The sequence below is a fragment of the Echinops telfairi genome, unplaced genomic scaffold, assembly GCF_000313985.2.
Source record: "Echinops telfairi isolate 266 unplaced genomic scaffold, ASM31398v2 ScPeMD7_4;HRSCAF=17, whole genome shotgun sequence".
NCBI lineage: Eukaryota > Metazoa > Chordata > Mammalia > Afrosoricida > Tenrecidae > Echinops > Echinops telfairi.
The window spans coordinates 3028504-3049318 of NW_022103900.1; the positions used below are offsets into that span (position 1 = coordinate 3028504).

At 39.9% G+C, this 20815-nt stretch overlaps 2 protein-coding genes across 2 annotated transcripts in view; one reads left to right on the top strand and one right to left on the bottom strand.

The window, feature by feature from the left end:
- METTL8 (methyltransferase 8, methylcytidine) overlaps nt 1–20815 on the top strand; it is a 141312-nt gene that overhangs the window by 10451 nt on the left and 110046 nt on the right. The gene's annotated exons all lie outside the window — the stretch shown is intronic.
- On the bottom strand, nt 18398–18819 carry LOC101638370 (60S ribosomal protein L22-like). Its single transcript, XM_013004992.1, is given in 2 exon segments — nt 18398–18719; nt 18767–18819. Coding segments are annotated over 2 exon segments (375 nt in total).

The window sequence follows — 20815 nt, forward strand, 5'->3', positions numbered from 1 at the left end:
CTTTCTTTTTTGCTGGTTCAGTGGTGCATTTATTATGATACTTGAAAAATGTATTTATCCAATTTTTCAGGTCATTTTACAGCAGAAAGAATTTTAGGGTATCTGGTCTACCAGATTACTTCCTTAATTTATTGTGGAAATACTTCCATGATTTAAATGATCACTTACCAACATTTCTGTTTTCTCTTCTTCCTGATTCACAACTACCCCATCCCACCCCGCCCCCCTGTCCACACAGAGAGAACAAGGAGACAAAGTTGTATAGTGGAAAAAAATCATCACACCAGGAGTCAAAGGCATGAGATCTAGTACCCACATCACAAGTGAGATCTTAACTAAGACACTTACCCTTAGTTTTGTTCCGGGATCTGCTAAGTGGAAACACAGAGGATTGCAGTGAGAATTCCACAAATGTATAAATGTGAATGTGCTATGGAAGTTGTGAGAGGAAGGAATTAGTAGCAGTGATAATTGTGCAGATTCTCTCTTAGGAAATGCAACAGGGGTCTTAAGGAGAAGGAAGAGTTCATTAGGTGACGGACCGGGGATTTTTTTAGGACAGTGAAACTATGTTATATGATGTTCTTAGAGGTAGACACATAACAGTATACCTTGTCAAAACACATCTAACTTCATGGCATCAAGAATGAATCTTAATGTATTAAACTTTTTAAAAAGTTTCTTTAGGACATGGAGGGAGCATCCTGGGATGAAGTATATACAGGGACAAAAAAAACCAAACCAAACAAAACCCCAAACTAGCTGTATTATAAATGTAGGAAACAGCCTTCCTGAAGGTGCTGAGCAGAATACGTGCAGGCCTTTGTAACTTGGGAAATGAGTATAGTAGTCTGTAAGAGCAAAGGCAAAAGGAGCTATATATAAACACTATACTTTCATTGGTGAAATTACTTTCCATAGGTGTACAAGTAACAATTCTCAAATACCCCTCCCCCAAACAAAAAAAACATAAACTCACTGGCCATCAAGTCAATACTGATTCATAGAGACCCTTCTAGGACAGAGTAGAACTACCCTTCTGAGTTTCTGAGATGGTAATTCTTTATGGGGGTAGGAAGCTTCATCTTTCTCCCGAGGAGCAGCTGGTGGTTTCAAACTGTTGACCTCACAGAAGTCAATGCGTAACTACTACACATACATATATGTATATATACGTACGTGTATGTACATATATGTATGTGTGTGTGTGTGTGTATACATAGATCGGAGATTTCTCTTGATTCAAATGACTTCAGGGGTTGACAAATCCAAAATTGGCATATCAGGTCTCTTGAGGTTGTGGGATCTGGTAAATCCCAAAATTGACAGATAAGGTGACAGGCTGCTGTTTCACGTCTCAAGAACAGAGGTCAGAGAAGGACAAGTTGGATACAGGATAAAGAGAGGGAGAGCATTACCAAAACTTTCATATATGAGGGGGAACCTTCCCCAAACCAGAATTTTTTTTTTCAAAGCTCTGTATTTAATTTTTTTTTTTTTAACAAAATAACCTTATCAATGTCAAAGTACTCTCCATTACACTTAATACATTTGTCAAATCTGCAATTCCATTCTTATACATGATCCAACTAGTGTGTATACAACTAAAAACATACTAGCTTCCTTTAAATTTTATCATTTATAATAAGTAATAGAATAAGTAAAGGAAGAAAACAAATACTTGCTAATAAGATCTTCAACACAATGGATGGACATGGCAGCTACAAACATGGGATCAAACATAGCAATAATTATGAAGGAAGAGGACCTAAGCCGGGGGCTTAAGTGGAGAGGAAATGTTTTGAGAATGATGAAGGCAATGAATGTACAAATGCGCTTTACACAATTGATGTGTTTATGGATTGTGATAAGAGTTGTATGAGCTCCTAATAAGATGATTAAAAAAAAAAAGAAAAGAATTTGGCAACATATGTACAAATATGCTTGATACAATTGATGTATGGATTGTCATAAGAGCTGTAAGAGCCTCCAATAAAATGATCTTTTAACAACAACAACAAAAATAATTATGAAGGTGATTGAGAACCAGGCATTATTTCTTTTATTGTACATTAGTTTCCATTAACCTTTAATTCCACTCTTCCATTAATTATTTTAAAGCCCTATCATGAGTAAAACAAGGAAGAAATACTAAAACGGTTAGTCACATGGTTGTAGTTGGTCTTTAGAACTACTTCCACCAACCAAGCCATATTCTCTTGGCACTCAGCAAGCACCTCAACCACTGTGTGGTTCTTTGCTTAGTGGCGTGACCCACACCTTCATTCCTGAAGGTTCTGAGCCATTAGAGTCATGTTGGAATTGGTTGCTGCAGTTTTCCATTGACTTTAATCACATGACCTGGTAATTCTAAGAAACATCCTAAGGCATCGTCCATATTTCAGACATATTAGTCTTTATTATGTAGTATCAGTTTGGTTTCCCCTCGGTAAACAAGATCAGTCACATCAATCATTACAGTAACTTCTTTTTTCTCCTGTTGATCCAGAGGCAAGAAGAGCCCAGCGTGGCCAGGTAGCATTCTTAAGTTCTAGTTCAGTGGAATCAATTTTTTGTCTCCCGTTTGGAGCATTCTTATTTTTTCAACTAAAACTTCTAGTATCACAGAGTATAGGGTCACAGGGACAGAAGCAAACATTTTACAGGCAAATCACTAGCGTAATAGTGGTGTTTCTCCAATTTCCATCCCTTGATTCCTGGACCTGTGAATCCTGGCTTTTGGAGAAACAGCCCCATATAGTATTGCATACTGGTTCAGAGACTATACATCCTCCTGGAGAACATTGCCTCAAAGCTGTCATAATTGTATCTTTAGGAGGTCATTCCATTGTTCTATAACGCTAGCTCCATCAATGGGCTCAGGAATAGGAACAATTGTGAGGATGGCCCAGGACCATGCAGTGTTTTGTTCTGTTGTGCATGTGTTGCTGGGTCAAAACTGACTTGATGGTACCTAACAATGACAGCTCCTTCAAGTTGGCAGGGAATGTGATAGGATTAGTGAATTCCATGAGCATTGGCCCATTCAGTGCATTCCTTGATGTGAACCAGTGCTGTGTGGGATAGCCTGTAAGTGTACCCATGGTAGTTTGGACAGAAGCATTGCATGCAGAGAAATCAAATCTGTACACAGAGTCAGTGCCTTTTCCCAATAAGACCAAAATACTGCCCTGTTTATGATGGAAGTAACCCAGTGCAATCAACCTGCTACCAGGTTGCTGGCTGATTGCCTTTAGGAATGGTTCCCATTTAGTGGTCTGTGCTGTGGAAGATTGAGTGCTCAGCAGTGGCTGAAGCAAGGTGGGCCTTAGAGAGTGGAAGTCTGTTGCTGAGCCCATGTGACATCCATCTCTTCCACCAGACACACGGCCACTCTGTTCATGAGCCCATTGGGTGATGGCAGGAGTGGCTGGGGAAAGATGATGACTGTTCAGCCTCTGTGAGGAGCTCAACCTTTGGTGAACATTAACATGGGACACAAATACCATCACTTTGGCTTATTCAGAGAGGTCTTTTCAATACAAGCCTATCCTCAGTTTTCCAACCATGTTCCTTCTAAAATCCTTAACTAGCCAAGTCATTAGCCACAGCATCAGTGTATAATCACACATCTGACCATCTCTCCTTCAAAGCAAAATGAACCAAGTTTTGGCTAGTGGGAGGCTTTCACTTTACAACATTATTCAAGGAGGCCCAGAAAAGGGCTGCAGTGCTGCCCCCGTCCACTTCCAAGATGTGCCTACATAGCCTGTAGAACCATCTGTACACCAGAGTCTTTTCTTCTTCACTCATGAGGCCAAGAAGGCTGAAGGAAGGTATTATGACATGAGTAAGGGCATTTGGATCACTTCCTCTTACAATTTACTTGTACCTTCAGGTCCTGCTTGAGTCCGATCTCCTTTATACAACTTCTGTTTAATAATAGAATGCTTCTGGCCGTGTCCACATATAACTCTGTCAGTCCAACAATGCCAAATTTATTATGGGCAACTCCAACCACACAGTGACTTGGTGACCTGTGTTGAGCTTTCAGTCTTTAGAAAAGCCTAGTAACAAGCCAAACATGTTTTCTCACAAGGGGAGTAATTATCTACAGAGGATGGCAGAACATTGCTATAAAATCCTAAGGTCTGTAATTTGGTACCCTCCAAAGACTCCAAACAGTCCCTCTTTTTATTTCTGACACTTCAAGCACCATTGGATCAGCCAAGATCATATGACCCAGTAGGCAGAATGACTTGCATGGCAGCCTAAAACTGTTGCAGAGCTTTCTTATGTTCTGGGTCCCACTCAAAACTAGCAGCTTTTCAAATCGCTTCTTAAATAGACCAGAGTAGAATACCCAAATGAAGGATATTTTGCTTAGATCATTGTGACAACTCATAGAACAGAATGGAGATCTAGATCCATTCAGACTAAATTGTGACATAGGGTTGGAGAGTGGATAGACCTATGAAGTAGGGCAGTGAAGGTAAATCTGCTTATGGTGGAGGAAAAAAGTCATTAATTAGATTAATACCAGGAGATGTGTTTATTTGCTCAAGAGAATGGCAGCTGCGATTGGAATCACTGCCTGGTTAGGTTTATGATAATCCATTATAATTCTCCAAGATCCATCTGGTTTTTGTTGTTTGTTTGTTTGTTTGTTTGTTTTTACACATGCCACATAGGCATGTTGAATGGGAATATGGTAAGAATCACCACCCCTGCATCTTTCACATCTTTGATAGTGGCAGTAATCTCTGCAATCCCTCCAGGAATGTGATACTGCTTTTGGGTTAGATGCTTCTAGGTTTGAGTAATTCAAATCTCTTTTACCTGGCTTTTCCTAATACCTCAATCCACATATCAGGGATCCAATGTGATGACACACCTTGCTTACTGAAAGTGAGGAGGATTTGAAGCACTTCCTGATAAAAATCAAGGATTACAGCCTTCAATATGGATTGAAGGTTAATGTAAAGAAAACTAAAATCCTCACAACTAGACCAATAGAAAACGTCATGATAAATAGAGAAAAGGTAGAAGTTGTCAAGGATTTTGTCTTGCTTGGCTCTGCAATCAATGGTCATGAAAGCAGCATTCGAGATCAAAAGATGCATTGCATTAGGTCAGTCTGATGCCCAAAGCTTCTTTAGGGTGTTGAAGAGCAAAATGTTACTTTGAGGACTAAGGTGTGACTGACCCAAGCCATGGTATTTTCAATGGGTTCATGCTTGTGAAAGCTGGACATTGAATAAAGAAGAACGAAGATAATACATTTGAATTGTGGTGCTTTAGAAGAATATTGAAAGTACCATGGACTGCTAAAAGGAAAAACTGGTCTGTATTAGAAGAAGTATGGCCAGGGTGCGCTTTAGAAGCAAGGATGGTGAGATTTTGTCTTACATACTTTGGACACGTTGTGAGGAGAGACCAATCCCTGAAGAAGGATGTCATGTTTGGTAAAGTGGAGGGGCAGCAAAGAAGAGGAAGATGGATGGACACAGCGGCTCCATCAATGGGCTCGGGCATAGGAACGGTTGTGAGGACGGCACAGGACTGTGCAGTGTTTAGTTCTGTTGTGCACAGGGCCGCTATGCATCAGAACTGACTTGATGGTACCTAACAACAGCGGCAAGAACAATGAATTGTTTCCATGTCGTTGATTTTCTTCATTCTGTTTTCTTTTGGATGGGGAGAGACCAGTAGTTGTACCTTACATAGTTTCTCATAAGCTTTTAAGACTGCAGTTACTACTTAAGTAGGATGTAGAACATTTTCTTTGTACACTATGCTATGCCAATTGACCCTGATGTCCTCTTGGAATGTGGTCCTGAGCCTCTGTGCCCAGTAACTCCAGGTATTTGGTATGGCTAAGATGTTTTTATAGCTTGACCTCTGTATGCTATTCTATATTCATGAATATATTTACAATACATATAAAAGCATATATAGAAAAAGTATCTGTGAAGCCTATATATATTCTTGAGTGTAGTCCTATTTGCTTTTCCACATTCATGTAGCTTATGTTTTTAATGTGTCTACATGTAGATTGTTATTACTGTTATTGCAAGAATATATCTATATCTATATATCTATATACCTAGTGTCAGGGGAGCCAGCTCCTACCAAATCATCATGGGTCTGGTAGGCACAATTGTACAGCGATAATAAGTAAATATTATAGTAAAGTCATAGAAAATAAGAAGAGAAAGAAGAGAGATTGAAATAATGGAGTAAGACACATTTCATGGTAGCATGCTCACCTCAGTACCTTTTGGTGGTACAGGGCAGGAGAAAGGGGGAGGAGAAGGAGGACAAGGGGAGAGGGGACAGGGGAGCAAGAGGATGGGGGAGAGAACCAGGAGGAGAGAGCTCTTTATTTCTAACTAAGGCTTATATATCTTTGGGGGGGCATGCAAGCCCCCTAATTACAGGTAAAGACATACATCACAGGAAGGGGTTGCACTATAGGTAAGACAGTAATGAGAAGGGGACAGTCTAGGGGCATACATGCAGTAGGAAGGGGAGGGATTGGGGGTACACATTTGACAAGATGGGCGGGACCTAGATTCAGGATGGCAGCCTAACTTTGGATGTCACTAAGCAGATTTGACTTGTTCTCTGGCTTTCCATGGAAACAATTACTATCCTTATCAGTAGCGTGTGAGCCCCACCTATAGTGGACCAGATAGATGCCTTCAGGGAGAATATCTCTAAGCATCTGACCTCCCACCATGTGCTGGCAAACAGCCTCTAATGCTTGGCACATCTTTGGGGAAGACAAAGCTGGGGAACAGTCCTTTTACATCCCACGTACCAATATTGACCTTTACCTCTTATCCTCCTAACGCCACGGTCCTTTTATACAGTTCCACATGTTGTGGTGACCCCCCCTCCCAACCATAAAATTATCTTCATTGCTGTTTCATAACTGTAATTTTGCTACTGTTACGAATCGGGCAACCCCTGTGAAAGTGTCATTCCACCCCCCAAAGGGGTCGCGACCCACAGGTTGAGAACCTCAGTCCTAGTGTCTTCCTTTGTTTTGACCACTTGGTGCCTTACTTCATCTTTATTGTATAATGTCTTTCTCTTCACTCAGGTTAATGCGTGTCTACTGTTGTTGTTCTCGTTGGTAGGTGCCAAGCAGTTGGTTCTGACCCACAGCGATCTTTTGCACAACAGAATGAAATTCTGCCTTCTTTCCCTCCCCCTCTCATCCCTGGCAGCCTTCAATATTGTTTCTTTCTGTGTGCAAACCTTATTTTGACTTTTTATCATACTGGTACTATACAATTTTGTCCTTTAGTGATTGACTAATTTCATTGCACATATGTGCTCCAGGTTTATCCTTATATGAGGTGTTTTGCAGATTCATAATGATTCTTTAACATTACATCCTATATCATTGTATGTGTATATCATAGTTTACACTTTCATCAGTTGATGGGCACTTAGTTGTTTCCATCTCTGTACTATTGTGGATAATCCAATGATGAACGTGAGTGTGCATATAGCTGTTCATGTCACAACTCCTATTTCTGTAGGAAGTGTATCTGGTAGTGGGATTGCTGGATCATAGGGTATCTCTGTTTCCAACATTTTAAGTAAGTTCCATACTATTTTCCATACTGGTTGTACTGTCTTATAGTTCCTCCAGCAGTTATGAGGTTTCCAGGCTCTCCACACTGGCAGCGTTTGTTGTTTTCTGGCTTTGTGAACTTTGCTATTAATGGTGGTTGAGAGAATATCTAATTTTTATTTTGATTGGCATCTATCTCATGGCTAATGATCATGAGCACTTCTTTGTGTGTTTGATAGATGCCCAAGTGTCTATTCGTATCCTCTGCCCATTTTGCATTGTTTGCCTTTTTTGTTGTTGAGTTATTAAAGCTTATATAAATTTTAGAAATTAGTTTCTTATGTAATGTGTTGTTGCCAAAAAAGTGTTCCCAGTCCTTAAGTTCTCTTTACTCTTTCTGTAAGTTTTTCTTTGTACATGTGTTTACTTTTTAGAGGTTCTTGCCCTATAGTTTGCCGTCTGTTTTTTTCCCGATTCTAGTTATGTTTAATAGTATATCTGTCATTTGCTAGGGTCTTAAGTTTGCTCTTTTTTTTTTTTTTTTAGTTTTAGGTCTTACACTATGTCTTTGGTATGTCTTGGGTTAGTTTTTGTACATCATGCCATATGGATCCTGTTTCATTTTTTTGCCAACACTATTTGTTAAAGAGACCGTCTCTTCCTCCATTTAATGGGTTTCAACCCTTCATCATAGATCCATTCTTTTTAGGTAAATAGATTTACTTCCGAGTTCTCTATTCTGTTCTATTTGTCAGTGTGCCTTTTAGTATACATTTTTGGCTGTGTAGTGGGGTCCTCATTCAAGGGAACCTGACCCCTTCATTCAAGCTATGTGGGTCTGTAAACTGGCTGAAGTCTGAGAATTGATCAAGAGCCTGTGACTCTCTGTTCTGGCCATTTAAATTAAATTACTTTTCTCTTGATCTAGAATTCTTCTGCTTGTACAGATCAAGTAAACGTTTAGTAGATATCCCATCTTTTTCGCTCTTAAGAACACCATGACTGAGTAGCTACTGCCATTAAGTCTATTTCCTTCAAACTATTCTGGTAGCTGCTTTGACTCTGCTTTCCATTATGGTAACCATACCGATCTTGTCCTTGCCAACTAAGTGCCATTCATTGGGTTATACCACATGGGGCCTAATCAGCCTTCTTGATGCCATCGAGTTGGTTCTGTTTCATAGTGATCCTATATCCAGCAGAACAAAACACTCCCTGATCCTGTGCCCTCTGCACAGCTGTTCTTATGTTTGAACCCATTGTGGCAGCCACTGTATCAGTCCATCTTGGTGAGGGTCTTCCTCCTTTTTACTGACTCTCTACCAAGAAAATGTCCTTCTTCAGGGACCGGCTTCTCTTTTATGGATAATATGTCCAAAGTATGTGACACAAAATGTCACCATCTCTTCTTCTAAGGAGCATTCTGGCTGTACTTCTTCCAAGATTGATTTGTTAATTCTTCTGATAGTCCATGGCATATTCAATATTCTTTACTAACACCATTTAAAATATATCAATTCTGCATTAGTCTTCCTTTCATTATCTTGCTTTCCTATACATGAGGTGATTGACAGTATGGCTTGGGTCACGAATACCTACTCTTCGAAGTGACATCTTTGATTTTTAACACTTTAAAGGAAATCTTTACCAGCAGATCAGTCCAATGTAATAGGTCATTTGATTTCTTGACTGCTGTTTCCTTGGGTATTGCTTGGGGATCCAAGTGGAATGAAATCCTTCACAATTTCAATCTTTTATTTGTTATGATATTGCTTATTGGTCCAGTTGTAAGAACATTTGTTTTCTGGTGTTGAAGAGCAGTCCATACGAAAGGCTATAATCTTGATCTTCACCAGTCCTCTTTACTTTTAGTAAGCAAGGTTGTGTTTTCTGAATACCACAGGTTATTAATGAACCTTCCTTCAATCTTGGTGCCAGCTTCTCAGATTACTTGCTCAAATTGAGTATGGTGAAAATATAAAACTCTAATCCACACCTTTCCTGACCTTAAAGCATGCATTATCCCTTTGTTTTATTCAAGGATTTCCTCTTGGTCTATGTTCAGGTTCTGTGTGAGCACAGTTAAGCAATCTGGATTTTGCATTCTTGCAATGTTAATCATAATTTGTTATGTACAATCAAGTGCCTTTGCTTACTCAATGAAAAACAGGCAAACATCTTTCCAGTATTCCTTACCTTCTCCATCTGATATCAGCACTGATATTCCCCCCCACAATTTTTTATTGTGAAGAAAGTAGTTCATTTCAGATCATCATTTTTTTATGCAACAATTTAAACAATTTATCAAACCTCCCAAAGGTTCACCTTATCCCTCCTCCGTTTCCCCCTCTTCTCACTCTTGTAGATTATCTTTTCCTTCTAACACCTGTCTACCCGCTAGCCTACTGCTTCCCCTCATCTTTCTTCTCCTTCCACTTCTGGTAACCATCAAAGTCTGTTTCTTTTGGTATGGAAAAGCTTTCTCTTGATTTGTTTTCTTGTGTAACAGTGAGCTCATACAGCTTTTTGTGATTCACTCAGCATAATATTTTCCAACCTATCTATGTCCTGAAGTATTTCACAGTTTCATTATTACTCTTTAGCGATGCATAGTATTCTGTTGTGTGTATGTATCATATTTGTTTATCCTGATGGGCATTTGGTTTGTTTCCATTTTCTTGTTATTATGACTATGTACCTATACCTATTCGTGCTACAGTTCTTACCTCTTGAGGGTATCTACCAAGTAAAGGATTTGCTGGTCCATACAGTATTTCTATTAACGGTTGTTTGAGAAAGCACCATACTGCTTTCCACAGTGGTTACACAGGTTTATAGTTTATAGTGTTTGAGGGTTACAGTCTCTTTACATCCTCTCCAGCATTTGTTATTCTCTTTTTTGCTTGTTTTTTTAACTCTACTATCAGTGGACATATGAAGTGGTATCTCATCATTTTGATTGCAACTCTTGGATGGCTAGTGATCATGAATGTATTTTCATATGTTTATTGACCACCTGGATGTCTTCATGAGTAAACTGCTTGTTCGTGTCTTCTGCCCATTTAAAAAATACTCACATTTTTCTTGTTGAGGTGTTGTAATTTTCTATAGATTTTTGAAATTAGTCCCTTGTTAATGTATCATTACCAGAACTTTCCCCCAAATCTGGGGGTTCTCTTTTAACTGTTTTGATGAAGTCTTCTGATGCACATAAATCTTATTTTTAGGAAGCTGCAGACTTTCTGCTGAGTGTATTTTTCATTATATGTGCTAGTGCATTTATGCCATGTACTAGGGCCCTTAAGTTTGTTCCTCCTTTCTCACTTATGACCTTTATAGTTCTAAGGTTTACATTTAGGTCTTTAATCCACATTAGTTCATTTTTATAGATTGAGTGAGGTATAGGTCCTGTTTCAGTTTTCTGCAAGTGGAAATTCAATATTGCCAGCATTGTTTGTTAAAGAGATTAACAATGATATTTCTTGTCCATGACCTTTAATGAATCTGGCTTTATTTTCTGTTATTTCCCTGCCCATATACTGTTGCCACCATTTTTGAACTATCTTTAGAAAAACTCTATTCATGTGTGGTGTTAATAATGTTGGTTAACAATTTCTGTATTATCTTTTATTACCTTTGGAATGGTCACATAGCAGACAACACTCATCTGTCAGTTTGTCACGCTGTGGTGGCTTGCATGTTGCCGTGATGTTGGAACTATGCCACAAGTTTTGCCACTTTTGTAGTTAGATGTCTTAATTTGTCTCGGAGCAGTTCCCATTGTCATATGTGACTTACATAAACAGTAAGCATGGCAGTGTGGAGATTTCTACAAAAATGTGTTCCTCACCATGAGGTAGAAGGTGTGCCCTCTGTGTACTCTATAGATGGTGTGTGGGTCTAAGCTGATAAATCAATGTTAACATGTTCATTTCTGTAAGCCTTGGATTACTTGCGTCTATAGTATACCAAGGCAGGCCTGGCATTTCAGTTTGCATTAATGTAGACACCATTCCATCTATACTTCTGTGAACCAACCGAATGCAAATTAGATCCTTACCTCACCTCAAGCTAAAACACTGAATGAAGAATCTGTGCTTAGTCATAGCATCGGTAAAATTCAGACTGATCCAATTTTATATTCTTTGCACCATTATCCCACACCCTTAATAGCCATTTCTACACATATTCCCCAGGTCTCTTTTTGTTAGAAAATTAAGCAATTCTCTTGTAGTTCAAAAAGTAAGGAAAGTGCTCCCCAAAGAACCTGCATTGGTAGGGGTATGTCAAAGGACCCAAAGCCAATAGAAAGACCCTTCAATGGTCAAAGCTGAAGCAATTTGAGCCACAAATTGAAATAGTAATGGATTATAACGAGTATAAATACATACCCATGAGTCGATCATAATATAAATAAGTGGCTGAACAAACAAATGTGGGAGAAAATACAACTCTTCCATGCAGAAGTGACTCATAACTCCCACTCTTTGCACGTGGGCTGTGCACAGTGCTATCCTTCCAGAGCTAAAATAAGGAAAGGGGGAGAAAAGCATGATTCTACAGCAGAGAAACCTGACAAACACTTGTTCAGCCCTAGATCAAGGTCAACCAAACTAAAAAACCAAACTAACTGCCATTGAGTCAACTCCAACTCGCAGCAACCCTGTAGGATAGAGTAGAGCTGCCTCTGTGGTTTCTGAGCTTTGGAATGTTTACAAGAGCAAAGTCTCATCATCAAGTGATAATTATATTGATAGGATGGACTTTAGATATACTGAGAATGCTATTTTATGTCTAGAATCTTCCTCCCCGAAACCATAACCCATTCTAATTGTGAGAACAGTACCAGATAGATCCCATTTGAAGGACAAGATAACAGACCAGCACTGCTCAAAACTGTGAAGATCATCCAAAAGGGAGAGTCTTAGAAACTAACAGAGCCAAGAAGAGCATAGGAGACTTGATGACTAAATGCAATGTAGAATCCTGGGTGGGAACCTACAACAGGAAAAGGATGTTAGCTAGAAATGAATGACATCTGAAGAACGTGTGGACTTTTGTTAGTAACCATTTATCAGTATTGGTTCATTCCTTGTGGCAATTGTACTCTATGTAAGATGCTAATGATAGGAGAAACTGGATGTGATTTCTATGAGAAAAAACTACTGTATATACTCGTATATAAGCCATTTTCCAGTACATTTTTAATGAGTTTTTGTGGTAAAATTAGGTGCCTCGGCTGGTATTCGGGTCGGCTTATACTCAAGTATACATGGAATACAAGTATCACAATTTTTCTGTAAATAAAACTTTTAAGATGAAAAGTTCACATTAAAGAGGCTGTATTTTAAAACTGAACCACCTATAGGAGCAGCCTAGCTTAGAGTTTAAGAAGATAGATGATCTCAAGGGTCAGACTAGCTGGGTTCAGATCTCTGACTCACAATTTACCAGCTGTCTGGCTCTGATTACCCTAAAGATGTTAATGTTAATATATATAAAACACTTAAAATTGCACCTGCCACACAGCAAAGCCTCCCCTACACCCCTCCCCAAACAAAATCCATAGTAAAGTTGGGTCAATTCTAACTCATGACACCCTCATGTGTATATTAAAGTAGAAATGTGTTTTCTATAGGTTTCAATGGCTGTTTTTTGCAGTAGATCATCAGCCCGTTCTTCCAAAGGTGAACTCAAACCTCTAGCCATCTGGTTAGCAGCCAAGCATGCTATCCAGAGTCACACTCTATGAGCGGCTGCCCTCTCCCCCCCAAAATGGACAAAAGCTCCGCGGGGCGAAGCTTTCTTAAGTACACATTTTTCCCACTAGGAAAGCATCAAGCAAACTTGCTCTGAGTTAGTGCACCCAGTGGTGTCAACTGGGAAAGTTCTCTTTGATCACAGTGATTTTTCCCCCCCCAAAAGCAGTTTCCCATAAACCTTGTTTTTTGTGATGACCAATTTAAGAAAACAGCATGTGGCTGTGAAGTTTTGTTTCCTGCTTGGGAAAAATGCCGCAGAAACTATTGTGATGTTGAACACAGCTTTACAAGGACAGCGCTGTGGGAAAAACTCAAGTATACGAGTGGTTTTCGTGTTTCAGAAAAGGTGAAATATTGATTGATGACAGGCCTTGTTCTGGATTTCCAGTCAACTTCCCGAACAGACGAAAATGTCGACTCATAGTGCATTTGGAGTTCGTTCCTCCAGGTCATACTGTTAATCAAGCTTTCTATTTAGAGGTTCTGAAAAGATTGAGTAACAGTATGCAAGTGTGGGAGTGGGATCCTAATTTGTGACAGATGGGGGACTGGTTTTGCCACCACAACAATGCACCTGCTCACACAGCCATCTCAGGGCACCAGTTTTTGGCAAAAAAGAGCATGTCTATCTTGCCCCACACACCTTACTCACCTGACCTCGCTCCTTGTGACAAATCCAGAGACACTCATATGTGCATAAAAAAGAGCTTTATATAAAAGAGCAATTGTATATTGAGAAAACATCCCAGATCAAGTCCGTAACTTCAATATTAGCCCATATGTCCAATACCAATCTACAAATTCCTCTTCAAACTCACGAAACACATGCAATAATGCCTAATGCAGGAAGATCACAGGCCAGTGGGTAGAAAGTCTTGTGGATCCGGTCGAGGTGGAAGCATCTCAGCGCTGGCAGGGGTCTCTATGTGGCTTCTTTAGCTCCAGGGCACTAGCGTAGCTCCATGTGTCTTGTTAGCAGGAATGTCTTCTAGGGAGTGAGTGTGTGTCCCACCTCCAGCAAGCTATTTATCTCCTCATGCCTCCAAATGAAGTCATCAAGCTGCAACCCGAGTGAAAGGCTAAACTCCACCCCTTCACGCTTAAGTTTCAAGTTGGCAACAGATTATGTAACTATGACAGCCATCCAAATAGATGAGTTTGAAAAGTGTTTCCAAGAATGGAATCATAGGTTTGACAAATGTATTAAATGTAATGGAGAGTACTTTGAAGGTGATGTTTGTTTTGTATAAAAAATTTAAATACTTGACTTTGGGGAAACAAAAATCCGTTTTTTGGGGTGGGTACCTCCTCATATAGCTATTTTATTTTTATCACGATTACCTTGCTGATGGTTTAAGTTTGGAGACCTGTTTAACTAAAGCTGAATGTTCTTTGCTCTCCTTTGACATCCTGTTTTTCAGGATGGCATACTTTAATAGTATCCCGGATACTTTATTCAAAAAGAATCAGAGTAGGATCCTCTAGACCAGTGGTTCTCAACCTTCCTAATTCTGCGCCTCTTTAATAAAGTCCCTCATGTTGTGGTGACCCCCCCAACCATAAAATTATTTTCGTTGCTACTTCATAACGGTAATTTTGCTGCTGTTATGAATCAAGCGACCCCTGTGAAAGGGTCGGTCGACCCCCAGATTGAGAACTGCTGCTCTAGACGGAAGACTGAGAAGGAAGCCTGGCAGATCTAGAGAATCTAGGAGCCTGGTTTCACACTGCAGAAACAGTGCTGACTGGGCGAATGCAGACATCACAGAGCCCAGGACAGTGCAGTTTTTATGGGCATAATGTGCTACACTTAGAAATTTGGTAATTTACTTTGTTTTCAGTAGGCTCCCGTAGGAAATTAAAATGCTTCCTTTACTGAGAAGCCAATGTGCTTAAAGAGAAAAGCACAACTCCATCCACCGGGTTCAGTGTCAGAGACTTTGAAACAAAAATGGAATATACATTTTTAGGGTTATTGCAAAGCCTGTCTAAAACCCAAACCAATATTTAGAAGACGTCTTATAGAAGAGCATCTGAGGTGAACGAGTCCGCTGAACAGAACACAGACCTGAGGGTCAGGAGGCTACTTCGGAGCCGCTGGTAGTTAGGCAACTGAGGTGACTCATGTAACCTCTTTGGACCTTGGCTCGGGTATCTGTAATATGGTGATAACAGAAATGCTTGTTCTGTCTTCCTCCCATCTTCCTCACTTCCAGGATTCTTGATAGGAGGATTTAGTGTTAAAAAGGAACCCTGGTGGCGTTAGTGGGTTAAGCATTAGGCATCTTACACGGAGTCATTGGTTCACACCCACCAGCCCCTCTACTGGACAAAGATGAGGCAGTTCTAACTCCATAGTGATTTACAGCATTGGAAACCCTTGGAAGTAGTTTTACTCTGTCCTACAGGGTTACTATGGACTTGAATCACCTCGAAGGCAATGAGTGAGTAGGTGTGAAAATAAATATGAGACCCCCTTTGTAAGTTGTAAAACCTGTACAAATATTACTTGTTTTAGTGATTCTCAGGTTTTCAACAATAGTAAAAGTCTAATGGGACTTTTAATCATGTTACGTGTTGCAGTTATCTGAATACCTATACTTAGTTATTTATTAAGCAATAAAGTGAAATCAGTTGAATTTGATAAGCTTTTAATGGAATATTTTCTCCCAGCCCTTTAGTTCTTACAATGTTTTTTATTGGTTTAACAAAGGCAGGCATTGTTTCAGCCTGGCTTTGTCTTTCTTAGGTGGTACTTCGTGGAAATAATTCCTAAATTTCTCATGGAAATCAGCTGTACAAAGAATACAAAGGTGCATTCTTGTGATTAGGAGAGTCGCCTCCTGAGGACACACTAGCTTTCCTGCTGTGGGGCTGACCAGCAGAGGGTGCCCATGCTCTCCTTGCTGCTGACTTCAGCTTCTGGGCTGGGCCAGCCTGATCTGTGCCACCCATCTGTGTTTGCCTCTGATGATTAACAAGAACTATACTCTAATAGAAGGGATTCTGGCACATCAGAGACATAGTTACCAAATGGAACAGGAGAGCAGACATACTGTCAAACAGCTGTGCACCAACAACCTGCCATCGTAGGCAAGTAGGATATCTCTGGATAACTAGAATTTGCCACCGTGGGGTGGATCATTTGCTTGTTTTCCACCTCCTTCTCCGGCACTTCCCCCCCTCCCCCCCATTTCTTTTTCTACAAGGTTCTTTGCTCCACCTTTTCAGCATCAACAGCCATCTTCCTCACCTGGTTTAACATATCACTTTCTTTTTTTTTTTAATCATTTTATTAGGGGCTCATACAACTATCACAAACCATACACACATCAATTGTGTAAAGCGCATTTGTACATTCATTGCCCTCATCATTCTCAAAACATTTCCTCTCCACTTAAACCCCCAGCATTAGGTCCTCATTTTCCCCTCCCTCCCCGCTCCCCCGTCCCTCATGAGCCCTTGATAATTTATAAATTGTTATTTTGTTCTATCTTGCCCTGTCCGATGTCTCCCTTCACCCACTTTTCGGTTGTCCGTCCCCCAGGGAGGAGGTCACATATAGTTCCTTGTAATCGGTTCCCTCTTTTCCTACAGGACCAGTGGTGTGAGTGGCGATACAGGGAGGGTAGAGGGAAAGTGGGTAGGAAAGAGGGAACATATCACTTTCTAAAGTAGCCTTCTACTGGATCATCATCCTAGACCCAGCCAGTCTCAGCACCATGTCTGGGATCCATTTGACAGGCTGTTTGAGGTTCAACAGCATCTTTTCCTCTATGTAAACCTCTATGTAAACGGGTGATGGCCAGAAGCCTTGAAACCTTTCTAGTGCACTTACTGCCCACACCATCCTTTTCCTCTTCCCCCCTCTAGCATGGGTCCTTTAGCCTCCTTGTGTAGGCAGTTAGTTGGTATAAAAACCACAAGCAAAAATCCAACCAAACCCTTAGCAATTCTGACTCCTAGGAGCCCTATAGAACAGAGATATCTTTCCATGCCAAGAATTTAGGTCCTAAGAAGATTTTAAACTGGCTATATATTTTTCCTGTACATGGATGGGATGTATAATCACTTATTTTGTTAATCCTCTAAAGATGAGATTTCGATTGTGTGGGGTTTTCAGTATAATGTTTAAGCATTGCTGTGACAGATCCTTAGTGTGTCTCCTGATTATATTCTTAGGGTATATTCCTAGAAATGGTAGTTTTCCTCCTCTTTTTCTCTTTAGGAATCTTGTCACTTCCCTCAGGAAAGCTCTCCCACGCCAGTGCCCCTCAGTAAGAGAGGATGCCTGTGGCAGCACACCGCTGCCATGTTTCATCTTTGCCGAACCAGCAGTGGGAGAGTGAGCTCACTCCTGCTGGACAATTGATGGGCTTTCCAATGTCCACGTCACCTCCGATAGCTAACTGAAGGCCGTGGCTCTTAGACGTCTTTGTCTCCGGCCACCTTGACAAGTTGAGATATTAGAGTTGTTCGCCCACTTGTTTACATGGCTCGTATTTATAAATGTTTACTCTGTTAGGTATACTAGGAAATGTTAAAATTCTTTACTGAATTTTAAAATTGCAATAATAAATCTATTGTGTATTATTAGCATGAGTAATGTTTTTATAGAAAGGCCTTTTCCAAAAGAAAAAGATGAGTTAGAACAGTGGTATTGGTTTACGTTTTAATGTCTGTTTAATGTTTCGCTTACAAGAAGATGGCCAGATTCTCATATCTGCTTTTGCATTAAGTGAATGGTGATATATTGTTCTGGCTGGGGTAGGTGAAGCAAGTCTGATCTCAGACAGATATCTGAGGGTGTTTCACAAAGTTTGTAGAAAAATGAAAGAAGGTCATGGAATTATTCCATGAAATTTTTGAAGCCTCCTTGTGTAGGCAGTTAGTTGGTAAGGGGAAGAGTACTTTAAGTCTCTGACAATGAAGTTGGATGTTTTCCTTCGATAGTACATCAAAATGCAGTAAGTGATTGTTTCTCTCTCTCTCTCTGTTTCCAAGGTTTATTCAAAGACTCGTAGAAAATATTCCCAAGAAGTGAGTTTTAATCCTTATCTTCTTCCTTTTCTTCATCCTGGTGAATCAGGAAATAACATAATTCGTCACTTTCTTTGCTGTTGGTGACCACACACAGCTAATCTCATAGATTCTTCTTCAGATATTTTTTGGTGAGATATTTCAAGTTCCTTTTGGAAAAAGGCACCTCAGAGGTTGCAGTAATCTTGCTCTTGCTTCTTTCAATGGTCATAGTCCCTCCACCCTGATGACCATTCACCTCGATTCTTTCTTGACGAAACTGCTCAAAACGGATCGCCTGCAGGATTCCATCTTCTGCAGGGTGGATGCAGTCAAGGATCGGCTTCAGACTTGCTGCTGCTGCTTAAAAAACTTTTTTTGGTAATAAATCATTTTTGCTTTTTTTTTTTTTTTTAACCTCTTCACTACAGGCTTTTTCATAGGTGCCATGGAGGCAGCCAGGTGCCAAGGGATTTCAGCAAACTACCAGGTGCTATTTTCTTGAAGATTAATCAATATGAAATCTGAAACCACATCCATTAACTCATTTTTTTCTTGGCAACAATCGTGACCATTGGTCTAGCTTCCCTTTGACTAGATCCTTACCCACGTATGACTTTATCATCTGGAGCATGTTGGTTTACTGTAGATTTCCCAACGTTGATACATTTCATTGTATTCTCATCAGAGTAGAGTTTGAGTATTTAGAAAGTTATTAACCTCACAGTAGAGAATCAAGTTTTCCAAAATTCCTTTTTTTGTTGTTGTTTTTTATTTTGCTTCAAAGCTTGAATTTTACCAGTGACAATCTCTGGCAAACTTCACTTGTTTTTGAGAAAATGCCAACACACTCCAGATAATAAAGTCATATGTGGGTCAGGATCTATTCAAAGGAAGCTATGTCCATGTAAAGTTGTTACTGCGGCATCAAAGATATGCTTACATGAAAGTGGCCTTTTCTTTTTCTGTGAGTGCTGAGGGTGTGACGGCCATTGGCACAGCTTGGCGCTACTGCCTTGATTGAGGCTAAGGTGCCATCAGCTTTACCCACGATCATCTGTGCATCCTCAGTACAGTTGTCAACCGGGAAGAAAAAGGACAGATAAGCTGCTGGTATACTGAACATAATTCTGACCTCCCTGATAAAGTCTCGGTGGTCTCCAAGGGTTCCACACTCAGAACTCGGCTTAGCTAATCTTAAGCAACCATTCCTTCACCAGAGATCAGTTTTAAGCGTAGGTTGTAACCACGCCTGGCTAGTGAAATTTCAGAGTAAGTCTGCTGAGGAGCATCTGAGAAAATTTGCTAATACTTTTTTTAAATTGTATTCATTTGATTGGGGGCTCATGCAACTCTTACCACAATCCATCCATCCATCCATTGTGTCAAGCACATTTGTGCATTTGTTGCCCTCATCATTCTCAAAACATTTTCTTTCTACTTGAGCTTCAAATTCTTAAAATGAGACATAGTAGCAAAGAGAGAGTCCTTTCTTCCTCCTGGATGTGCCAGGCCATTGTAATGCAGAGGGAACTTTTTTTCAGTTATGAAGGATAATAAATTCCCCTATATTATTTTAGTCAGGATAAAAAATATTTTTCGTTACTTGCAGTCAAAAGCATGCCCAAAGGACATTTCTCTCGTTATTAGTGCGATGGACATTTTTGAACGTGTAGTGGTCATTTGCATTTTCCTTATGAAAACTGTTCATAACCCTAGCCCAATATTCTCCATATTATTTCTTAAGCATTCTTTATATAGGCTTATTAAGGTCTAATTCTGGATCTTTAAAAGTTTAATCTGGGATTACTTCTCAGCCTTTTGGCCAAGATCAAGTGTAGTAAAAGTTTAATCTGGAATTTAGTGTAAGATATGGAGTTAGGAGTATAACACTATATATTTTTCCAAATGGAAAACCCATTTTGTTAATACTTTTATTGACTAGGCCAGTTTGTCATACGTATCACTTATTACTCCACTTAGTACAAATGGAATTTTTATGTGTGTTTTGACTAGTTTCTGGACTTTGTATTCTGTTCCATTGTTTTGACTGTGGTGTACAGGCAGTGGTGGGAGAAACTGCTGGCTCCTTGCCTGTCTCGAGGCAGCAGTACCAAATTGCACTGCTGGTCATTGCCTTCCTCATTCTGGCAACAGAGGCTTGGTATTTTAGTTACACTTGCTTTCTAGTGTGCTGTAATGTCTGGAAAGGCAAGTAGGTTCCCCACCCTATCCCTACCCCACCACAACCAACATGACTCATTTCCCTTCCCAGCATTTTCCTGCAATTTCCTTCATGGTTATTCTTCCAGATGAGCTTTAGAATTATTTGTTCAAGTTTTCCCAGGATGTTTTTTTGGAATTTGATTGGAATTGCTTTAAATTTATAGGTAATGTTGGCAATCGTTTACATTTTTATAACATTGAGTCTTCAGGTCCAGAAAAC